An 11,504-nucleotide genomic window follows, 5' to 3' on the forward strand; every position below is an offset into this window, starting at 1 on the left:
AACACAGCCAGCCACCAACGACAGGTGACACCACCACAGAGAACAGCTCGGCATTGGGGGCAACCTGTGTGGGAAAAAACACTTGGGAAGGTAGGAGCTGTAACAGCATTTATTGCCGTGTCACCGTGCTCGCTCCCCCTCTGTGTGATGGAACAATGACAGACGAATCAGCAGCGCAAACTGTCGGAAGAAACCAGGGGGCACCCAGGGGCCAAAGTCATCCCCATCCCAGTGGAGCAGAGGGGCTCCCTTCAGCCACCTCCCAGGGAGGGCTTTTGGCACAGCTCCCTCTCCACATGAGCAGAAGTGCTGTGGGGCTCGGTCCAGAGGTATTTTAAACACAGACATTGAAGCCATACTTTGATGGACAGGAGGAGACTTGCTCCCCCATCTGTCCAGGGAAGAACAGGAGGGACCACCAGGAGTAGGGCTGTAAAAGGCTGCCCACCCCAGGCCTGCAACCCTAAAAACATTTTTAAAAGTAATTAAAAAGCATATCTATTATTGCCAACAAAGTATGTTAAGACCCTCTTGCACCATACATATGTGAATGAATTTGTTTGGCTTGGTCTTGTTTTGTTGTGGCAGAGAGTAGAGGGAGGAATAGACCTGGATGGTGTTTGAGGTATGATCAGAGGAAAAATGTGCACAAAAAGGAGACACACAGACACACAAAAACAACAACAAGAACAAAAACTCAACCACAAACAAACAAAAACCCCCACCAGGGGTGGCAGGGGGAAAAGAAAGCACTTTGGCTCTGAACATATCTCTTGTCTGAAAATGATTGTCAAAAGAGTCACTAGTGAAAATAAGGTAAGAAAATATGTTCACCATAGAGGTACCTTTCTGCTTCTTTCAACAACAGAAAATCAACCCGAGGTCCATCGAGTGTTTTCAGTTCACCACAGAGATGCTCTGTGGAAAGCCCTAGGTCTGTCATCCCAGCACACCTCTCTGAGGATGCTGTCCAGTTTGCAGGGTGAGAAGACCCTGGGCCCAGCACAGCTACCTGGAGCATCCACATCTGTCTGGGGAGCAGGGACGTCGGTCTCCACGGGGTCAGCCCCAAAAGCTCCCAGGCGTCCTCTCTCCCACGCTGGCAGCCCGGCCACGGGGCACTACCCGAACCGAAACTTCAGGCGGTACTTGACAGGGACAGGGTTCTTCCGAGGCGGGGATGGGACGACCTTCGGCTTCGGCGGGGGCTTCTTTTCGGGGAGCGTGACGGTGAAGGCGAGCTCCGGAGGCTGGGGCTGCCGAAAGCGGGGCAGGAAGTGCGTGGAGACGTGCTGGGGCCGGGCGCGGGGGCTGCAGCCCCGCTTGGCTTTGCCTCGCTTGTTGAGCGCCACGTACCACTGGCGGCCCGAGCGGGGGCTGCGGTGCACGGCCGAGGCGTAGGTGTTGTAGCTGTTCTCCTGGAAGCGCTCCCGAAAGTGGCAATCCGCAGTGAACCGCTCCTGCGGGACAGAGCCGGGCACAGTCAGCAACGGGCTGGCTGCTTTCACCCATCCCCTGCCCTGCTGCGAGGGGGTAAAGTCACCCAAACCAGATCCAAAGGGGTGAGCAGCAGCACGGGGCACCTGGGCAACCCACTACGAGGCTGCCGGGCATAGATACTTTCAGCAGCTCCTTGCCACCCAATTTGGACTTTATTAGGGAAAACAGAAACAAAAAAAAGGCTTGTCCTGCCTCAGCTTGCCCCCTGCCTTTCCTGCTGCCAGAAGGGAGGACATGTACCCACCGTGCTGCAACCCCACCAAGGGCCCTGGGGTTAAGCTCTGTCTCCATCTTCATTCCCACCCTCACACCCCTCACTTAGGCACTGAATCATCACTTAATCTGCAAGGCAATTTGCATGCGGATTTTCAATGCTTCACTGAGCATGGATTTGATTGTACTGGAATTAGTTATTTTTCCTTTGTCTTAAATGAACTTGGGGTGTTTTGTCCCTTGGTAACCTGAAGAAATTACTTTCAGCCCAAGAGCATGGTGGTTGCACTGGCTCCTGGATGGTAGGGGGAAAGGCTTCCCACTGCCTGAGAGGACAGCCTGGGTGCTGCCCATAACATTTCCTTGTTGTCAAGGAGGAGGAGGAAATAAAAAACCATGCAGAAATGCAAAGCCAGAGCTGTAATACCTCAGCTACCTACACAAGGCCCTGGGACACCTGGCTGCACCCTCCAGCAGCCCCTCTAAAACCCTTTGCCTCTCTTTAATCTGGCCATGGGTGTTATATCTGGTGCCCTGACAGCTTCTCCAGTTTTGTCTGGGGCACCACTGCCTGACTGTAAAGTGATGCTTCAAAACTACCAACATGAAAGGGATGTGAAGCTCTCAAGCTTCAAACCCTCCAGCAATGGAGAACAGGACAAAACCCCAGTACAATACAAGAGACGGAGTCCCCAGCCTGCCATGCATTTTCCCCCTCACACCACATTGAATTGTCTCCTTTTGCTCTTTTCTTGAAAGAGACATCAGCTCATTTTTGCTTTCCCTGTCTTTCATCCATCCTCAGTGCTGTATTGCCCATGCACCACCATTCATCCTTCCAAGGCAAGGCCTTGCTGACCCCTCGCTGTCCCCAGCACTCACGGTGGTGCTCGGTGTCCCCCACATCATCCTTTGCACGGTGGTTTTGGGGCTGACAGAGGCACCGATGCACAACTGAAAGGGTACTCAGTGAGACCAGCCCTGAAACAGGCCAGGGTTTCCCAGTGGGATCAGCAAATGGCAGGAGGATGAAGTCATCTGCCCTGTCACAGGAATCAAAGCTGGCCACTGCCAAGGATCCCATACTGGAATGGGCTGAGCAACCTCTGCATGCACCGCTGTGACGGGAGAGATGCTGGTGGCCCTGCTCCTATATAGCCCTGTACAGATGGCAGAGCTCACCACTGTCTGGCTCCTGGGTAAGCTGTGCCTCTACTCTGTACCAGTGCTTCTGGGGCAGTAAGAGGTCTGCCTCCCTCCCTGCCTCACACACCTGCTTAAAAGCGAGGTTAGGGGAGCCACTTGCTAAGAGTTGGAGTAGCATCCTTTCCCAAGTGGGATTTGGGAAAGCGTGTGCATGGGGAGGTGTCCCAGCGCTGGACACAAAGGGATGCCACAGACTGCTCCCACTAACAGCGTGGGGAATGAGATCCACAGCCAGCATGCATTGAGGGAAGTCCTCACCCCCAGAGAGCAAACCACCCTGGGAAGTACATCAGCTGCTGCTTCACTTTCACTCTGACCAGCCTCTCAGCTCAGCAACTGCCTCCTCTCAGCCGGGGAAAGGACAGTTTTCCAGTCCCAGAGCAGGCAGCACTGCCACCGCCTGCTTCACTGGCTGGCAATCAGATTTGCCCTACAGCAGCTTAGAGACAATCAGGGAGAGCAATCCTGAAGTCAATTAAATTTCAAAATCCAGTTCAACAGGGAGTTGCCTCAGTGGGGTCTGTGGTGTTCAGCTGACTCAGAGCAACTCCCGAGAAAAGAGAAGTACCTGAGCCCCCTGCAGCAAATCTCTCCCCTGGGGTTTGTGGCAGCCCCTGCTGAGACCAACACCAAACCCCCTCCTGCCCATTCCACGCTAAAAATGTACAAACAGGGGACCAAGGATTTATCAACGAGGAAAAAGCCATCTGTGCACACAACTGATAATTGCCAGAATTACTGTCATTTTCTGAGGCTTCTGCCTCTAAAAAGGAACCACTTGGTAATTTAATTAAGTCACCATCAAAAAAAAAAGAAACCCAACACACAAAACTAAGAAGAGCTGTGTAAAGCAGGGAGCTGGGACACAGGAGGACCTGCCTGAAGCCAGTCTCGGAGCACCCTGAATCCCTGCAGGAATGACTTTTATCTGCAGTTCAGCACAGAGTCACCAGCGCGACTCCCATATCAAAGCTCTGCCCTGAGTGACGGGCGCAGGACGCGCTTTGTACTGCTCAAAACTCATTAGGCCATGAAATAACTTTATCCTGCCAAGGCAGGGGAGAACAACAGATGCCGGGTTTGCATTATGGGCGTTATTTAGCCCAGCAATCTTTAGACATTTGGGTCAAGTTTCTACAAATTCGCTGCTTTCATCCGAGCAGGGCATCGTGTGTCTTCACCCCGGCTCTGACCTGCCTAATTGAGGTCTCTCTCCAGCACTGCCCTTTGTATGCCGACAATTAACCATACACCAACGAGGTTTGATTTAATTTCTGCCTGTGCCAGGGCATAAATCAAGGCTTCAGCTTGCATAAGGAGCCTATTGTATGCTGTAAAGGAAGGGAGGCTCTGGAGGGTCCAGGGATCATGCTCCTCCTGCTTCCCCTCTCATCTCCATCCTTTACCTTTCTGCTGTGCTCTCCTTCTCTCGTGTTCACCTCCACACAGCCATTCCCCCTTTCCCCTTGATGCCGTTCCCGCTCCTACTTTGTTTCCTAAAATAAGCAGCCACGTGCTCACCCTTTAAGCATCATTAGGTTTCAGGAGCAACACTCCAGTAAGACTCAAGGGAGAGCAATGCAAGTTCATAAATCTCACTTGAAGGCAATCTGTGGGCTTGGGCAGCCTGTGTGCATCAATAACATCCACATCGTGAGCTTGCCTTGCAATGGTGGGGCAAGCAATTGGCTTTTCCCTCTTCCAAGCTCTCGGCCCTGAACAGGCTCCCAGGGAACAAACTTGGGTGACTGCTCATCCAGGATGCTGCCTAAAACATGCCCTTCTTTGGGTGCTGCCTTTATACAGACCCCTAAAAGATGGCAAGTTGCATGTCAGCACAGTAGCTGTTTTCATTTGTTGAAATGATCTCTAGAGCTATCAGGGGTGGGGGGAAATAGGAAGCAGCATCTTGCTGTTGAAAAGAGAAAAGAAATCCACTTAGAGGATTCATTCAGTGCAGAAGCCCTGGACAAGGCACATCTGGATCTGCAGAAACCCCCAACCTTTAGCCTGCAGCCACAAGAGTTACTGGGATTTTTCCACTCTAGCTGTCGCACTCCTGCATGGGCTGGACCTCACCTGCCCAGAAGCCTGCCTGCAGCCCTGTGCTCTCACCGTGGGCCGAGGCTCCTGGGCTGCAGCCCCTTCCCCTGGGCTGCCGGCGCCACACGTGCCGCTCTCCAGGAGACATTTGGCTAAAGCTGTCTGCGCGATCTGCTGCAGAAGCTGCTAAAAATAACCCAGCAATGCTCAGAGAACGAGTCCTTTTGATGCAAATACCCAACTGCAACCAAAAAAAACACACAACCCAACCACTTTTCTTGGTTAAATGCAGTAATGGGGGATATGGACTTCAGGGGTTTTGCCTCCACCTGTCCCCTCTCTGTCTCAGCGGTGTGATGCCACCCAGGGCAGCACCCTCCCAGCAGCCAAAGGGGCTCGGCCCTGCCTGGGAGCATCACTGCTGCGTGTCACAAGGCCTTTAGTCAACAACAGACACTGATAAGCAGGGGGGGGTTACTTACACTTGCATGGAGTTTTCCTTTTTTTGACATCGCTAAAAATTTGTTGCTGAAAACTCCTCGTATTCCTACAATCCCCTGAGACACAGCAAATATTTCCAAAACACCTAGGATGACAGAAATCCCAAAATAAATCACAGTTCTTTTCACATCAGTGTGACAGAGAAAAAAAAAAAAAGAATTAAAAAAATAATAAATCAATCCCAGTCTCATAGGTTTGCAATCCCTCTCTGCATGACCCTGCTCCTCTGCTGCCTGGGCTCCTCCATGCCGCTCCTGAGCTGTCCTGCTGCCTGCAGAGGGACCTGCATCAGCTTGGGGAGGACCACAGGGTGTTGAGCTTTGCTTTTGAAGCTGCACTTTGGAGGACAGTGTCCCATTCAGCTGGGACAGGATAAGTGCCCCCCTCCTCCCCCTGGGGAAATCCCTCTCAAGAGTGGGAAAAGCCCCTTGTGCCCACAGCCAGCCTGCTAGGATCAGCCTTGCCTATTCTCCTCATGAATGTGCCAGCCTGTGAAAATAAAGGTGTGCCACACACGCCATTTGGGGCTAGAACTCCCAACATCCGTGTTTTACATCCCCTCCTCACAGCAGGACTTGGGGAGCGAGGCACTACACAGCCCCAACATGAAAAAACAACACCCCTCAAGTACTTTCTGAGCAGGATTGGGCTCTGGCCCCTGGCAGAGCATGCATGACCTGTAACTCACCCTACAAAAGAGCTCCAAACATCCTTCAACAGCAACACTGACACACTTTGCTCCCCACCACAGCTCAGTGATCCTCCAGGCAGAGGAAGGATGGCAGTGGGATCAGGGTTCCTCCCAACACTCCTGCCAGCCAGGGGGAGATGGAGTAAGCACCATGCTCCCATCCTGGGAATCAAGCATTGCTACCCCTGACTGCAGCCCTGGGCTGGCCCCAGGCAGGGTCTTGATGGCCCTGGTCTCAGAAGAAGGAGCCCATGAGAGCATCTCACCCGGCCCCAGCAAAGGGCTGAGCAGATTAAAGTGCCAAGAGCGAATATGAAGCCACATTAAATCCCTGAGGCATCGGATCACCACTTCCCATGTTTATTTTAAGGAGGAAGTGCAGCTCCCAGAGGCACCCAGGTCCTGGCACCAAGGGCCCAGGGGGCACTCTGGGGGGCTGGGGGGCCACACCTCCTCACCCCATATACCCCAGTGGTAGTGACTGCCAAGAGGCATGGGGTTATAGCCCCACTGCAACAAGGTATGAACCCTTTCCAACACACTCCCTGTCCTTGAGGGCACCCCAAAACCTACCAGCATTTGAGGGGATGGCCATGCTGGCTGGAAGACACACTCCAGTTATTAGGGTGCCCTGTGTTAAGCCCAGTTTCCCAGGAGCCAACGCTGAGGCTTCCCTGCTAAAAGCCAACTTCTACCCCATGGGGGATGGCTACTCAGGGCAACACCCTGGTATGGCCCCCTGCCACCAGGACATGTCCCTGGCCAGAGCTGGCTTCACTCCAAAATTCAGAGCTGGTGCTGCTGTCACCTTTCCAGGGAGAAAAATCTCAGATTAAAGAGGAAGGAACTTCACATAATCCAAGTCCCTGTGAGACAGATGTGGCCTCAAAGGCTTTACAAATCTCACGGGGGAGAGCCCCACTGACATGCCACTGCATGAGAAGGTCTAGAGGGATGCAGGCAGCCCCTCTAAACTCACATGTCCTAAACCAGCCCTGACTTGAATGCTTTCTCCCCCATTCCCTTTGCAGCCCCTAATCCCCTCCTGGCCACACCCCTGCAGTGCTCCTCCAAACCCCACACAGGGGTTCTGGCCTCCCAGCAGGCCTGCCTGGGGGCTACACTGCTGCAGGACTGTGCCACAGACCAGGGCTCCAACCCTTCAGTCCAGGCCAGATGTGGCCATGGCCCTGCAAGCACACCAACAGCTGAAGCCATGCATGCCACCAGGGTCACCTCAGGCCCAAGCCTCAGGCTTCTTAAGTGATTTTTCTTCCCTGCCTGTCATTTTATTCCCTCTGACAGGATATCACGGCAACTCCGACCCGAAGGATAAGCCGTGAGTTAGCACAGCTTTCTCTCAGGGGAACGTCAGCCTCAGTCCTATTTTTAAACTGAATATATCCTACTGCTGTGCTGGAAGAATGAGAATGCAGAAGGAAGGATGGAAAAGTTAACAGAGGAGAAGGACAGAAAAGGGGTGCATGGGAGAGCCTGGTGCAGCATCCTCCCCCTCATGGCACACTATTAGGGCGCTGTGGTGGGAGCACAGACCTAGCACCTTCAGATCGGTCCCCACGGATGAGCAGATCCCGTGGGGTGGCACATCCCAAAGCCAGGAGGACAGAGCTTGCTCTGCTCACCAAGGCTACGTCCCACCCGAGCCCGCGGGGTGCAAGCACCCCCAGTATCCCCTTCCCGGAGGGGGCAGCTTCCCAGATTCACCTCTCCCGGGGCCGCTTGGGCTGCAGCTCACCCCAGAAGGTGGCAGAAGAGGGGCTCCAGCACCCCGGAGGAGCTTCTCCAGGGACAGGGATGCCACAGCCCCGGGGGCAGTGCCCCGCTGCCCCCCGCGCCAAGCTACTGCCAGACACCCCCGGCCCCCCCTTTCCCGGGCACTCACTGAGCGGGCTGGCGTCGTGGGCACCGTCCACCCGGCCGTCGGGGTGCAGCTGGAGGTGGAAGCCGATGCCCACCCGGCAGTACAGCCGGCCCCGCCGCCGCCCCGGGCGGCTCCGCGGGAAACGGCTCGGCCCCGCCGCCGCCAATGCCGCCGAGGAAGAGGAGGAGGAGGAAGGGGAGGAAGGCACAGGGGCGTTGCGGCCCGCCGGCCCCGGCTGCTCCCCTCCGGGCACCTGCTGCCGCCGAGCGCGGGCGGGCAGGGCCAGGAGGAGGAGGAGGAGGAAGGACGGGCTCATGCTGCCGGCGGGAGGGCGGGCGCCGCGCCGCATCCCGCTCCACCGCGGAGCCCCGGCGGGGGGGACCGGGCACGGGGGGGACCGGGACGCCCCTCCCCGCCGCCACCGGGTATTTATAAGCGGGCGGCGGCCCCGCACCTGTGCCCGGCCCCGGCAGCGCCGAGCACCCCCCGCACCGCCCCCCGCAGCAGATGCTGGGGCTCGGGGGGAGCATAAATCTGGGGAATTAACTTGTCCGCCCCGCCGAGACAGAGGCGCTGGGCTGCGCTCGAGTTACCGCCGAGAAATACCTTGTCAGCGGCTTCACCACGGCCGGGCGAGGGCTCGGCGGGGCCGGCGGAACCCTTGGGAAGGAGAAGGGATTGGGTTGCAGCCCCCTAGGCCGGGGATGCAGGGGATGACAGCCAGCAGCTGCACAGCCAGCCTGGCCTCCGCCCCGGGCAGGGGGCATGGGAGCGGATTTGGGGCTGAAGGCAGCCCCCCGAGCGGGAAAGCTGCTTCCTCTCCTGCACGGGGTGGCCAGGCCGTGCTCGGCTCCAGAGAGCAGCCCTGGGGGTCAGTGGGGGCTCCCACCGCCATAAACGCCCTGACAGCATCTGGAGGCGAGCAGGGAAGCGCCGGCTGCTCTCTGCACGCAACATCCTCTGCGGTTCCCGAGCAGGGAGGGGGCGACCCCGCATCCCCCCGCCGCTGCCACCGTAACCCCCGCACGTGGCCGATGCCCCTCCAGCAGCAGCAGCCGTACTTCTTGCCAGTTACAAAGACAACTGCCGCACAGCACCGTGGTCCGGGAGAAGTCTATCCATCACCCGGCACAGCACCGAGCACGTTCTGCCCTCTGCCGCTCCCAGAGCTGCTTGAGGCTCCCTGCACATCTCCTAACGCCATCGGGAAAACCTCACCTCCACAGAAGCCACTATCAGCTGATCTTGCCCTGCCCAGTACACAGCCCAGGCTCTGTACCTCCGTGTCCCTACTGCTCCTGCAAACCTGTTTCCCCCTAAAGCCTACACAGGAAAGCCTCTGTGGCCCGCAGCAGGGTCGGCTCTGGCCGGGCTGTGCGCCCAGGGATCAGGTTCCGCAGGAAGGAGGCAGGGCGGGTGGCACGCCGAGGGTGACCTTCGCCTTGGGAAGAAGCTGAAGGTCAGAGGCGCAGGGAAGGGACATGCACTTCAGGGGCCGTATCCAGCTGACTGACTGACACCTGGCATGGTCTGGTGTGAGCAAAAATGATCTCACAACAACGTTACCACACCTTCAAGCTATTTATCAGCACATATATATATATACACACACACAGATATATGCACACGTTTATATATAAACGTGTATATATAGACAGCTCTATATATAGATACACATACCTGAAGGGGGGTCATGGCACTCAAAGCCTTGTTTACTTCTTCCAGCTGCAGTGGTTGGCCTGGTAAAATCTGAGACTTCCACTTGCCCATTTCATCTTGTTGATTTAATTATGTGCACGTGCTGACTCTAAACCCGGATCCATAAGCAAGACAAAGACCTGAAAGGGTTATGAAGCTCTCCCACAAGGTTTGCACTGGACCTTACGTATCAGCACAGCCAAGGCATGCACGCAGGCACAGCGACATCGCTTGAGGAGAATCCTCCCTTTTCCATTTTGCTCTAAAGGCTGGAGCTGCCACAGGATCAGCCCTTGGGAAATCTCTGTCCTAGGTCCAAGTCGAGGAAACCATAAACCATTTCTGGCACTGTAAGTTAAGGTGAATATAAAAACATTTGAAGTTATCATGGAGATGACCGGGCAGAGCAGCAGCCCAGGAGCAGGAAGGAGAAACATGCAAGTCCTGAGGGAAATGCCCACCCAACACTGCCATGCCTGGAGGTTCACCATCAAGCCCAGCCTCACAGATTCTGACCCTAGTGTTTCCAACAGCTATTCTGTTGCTGCCAGGCATCCTCTGCTCACACATGCTTCTGGACAAAGTTTTCCCCAACAATGAAGAAATCCTCAAAACCCAAGTTCCCCTGGGGCAAGGTCATTGGAAATCCCATGAAGCTGACACTGGTTGGGTGGGCTTTTCCAGGACAGTCCTCCAGACCTGCTCTCAGGGGCAACTCCACCAGGTTGCATGTTCACATCCCTCTCTGGGGGACACCATGAGACAGCCCAAGCCCTTTTGGATCTTGTCCCTCAAACTCTGCTTTTCCCTGTTGTGGGACAGGACATGGATACCCTGCCTGACAGATGAGGTCCCACCTGGGATGAGGCCTTCAGCCCATCTACAGGATGCCGTCACCCTCCTCTGGGGCTGCCATGACCCCATTGGGGCTGCAGCCCAACTGGCCACACTGGGCAAAATGCTTTCCTTAAGGTACATTTTCATCTTCACGATGAAACTCTAAGAAAGAAAACTCCCAAGTGGTGCTTTGGGCATGAACTGTACTGTCTTGGGTTGTTTTCACTTGAATCTATTCATTAACACAAGGCATTAAATGGTCCAAGTGTCAAGGTAGTGTAATACAGTAAAAAAAAGAAAGGAAGAAAAAAAAGAGAGAGCAATGGGGCTGAAATCTAAATAAGTAAATAGATATAATAGCTGATTTCCTGGAATAATCCAGTGTAATTGCCTTTGGCAATAGAAGCCCTTAAGCACACCCCAGCAGCTTCTGAAGCCTGATGCTGATGTTATGTTACCTAAATTATTCAAGGCTTGGTTACAGAGAAAACTTTCAGCAAACAGAGAGGATAAGTTTGGTTTCAAGTACAAAATGTCTTGTTCAAAGAGAAGGGCTCTGCTTGATCTGCTGTGTGGCAAGGGCCCGTGCTCTGCCAGGGCAGGCATGACCAAACACCAGCCCGGCACTGGTTTAATCCCCTTCAAAATACACAAAGCAAAACGTGAGAAAATGTAAAACAAGCTGGCAAAACTCTTTCATCCACTTTGTGTGTGAAGCTGGAGCCCTGGCTGTACCTGCTGCACCAGCCCTGTCAACGGGAACCAGAGGCAGTTCACCCAGGATGTATGTTTACAAGTACAAGGATCCACAGAACACATAGAATAAACCAGGTTGGAAGAGACCTTCAAGATCATCGCATCCAACCCATCAACCAATCCAACACCTCCTAACAACTAACCCATGGCACCAAGCACCCCATCAAGTCTTCTCCT

At 54.8% G+C, this 11,504-nt stretch overlaps 1 protein-coding gene across 1 annotated transcript; it reads right to left on the reverse strand.

The window, feature by feature from the left end:
• Window positions 1-935: 935 nt before the first annotated feature.
• FGF5 (fibroblast growth factor 5) lies at window positions 936-8,394 on the reverse strand. Its single transcript, XM_054172762.1, has 3 exons — window positions 8,058-8,394; window positions 5,445-5,548; window positions 936-1,460 (listed from the first exon to the last, which is right to left on the reverse strand). The coding sequence occupies exons 1-3, from the start codon at window positions 8,383-8,385 to the stop codon at window positions 1,122-1,124; spliced, it is 771 nt and encodes a 256-aa protein (XP_054028737.1). The 5' UTR covers window positions 8,386-8,394; the 3' UTR covers window positions 936-1,121.
• Between the last annotated feature and the right edge of the window lie 3,110 nt (window positions 8,395-11,504).

The sequence above is a fragment of the Dryobates pubescens genome, chromosome 24 (assembly GCF_014839835.1).
Source record: "Dryobates pubescens isolate bDryPub1 chromosome 24, bDryPub1.pri, whole genome shotgun sequence".
In the NCBI taxonomy this organism is placed as follows: domain Eukaryota; kingdom Metazoa; phylum Chordata; class Aves; order Piciformes; family Picidae; genus Dryobates; species Dryobates pubescens.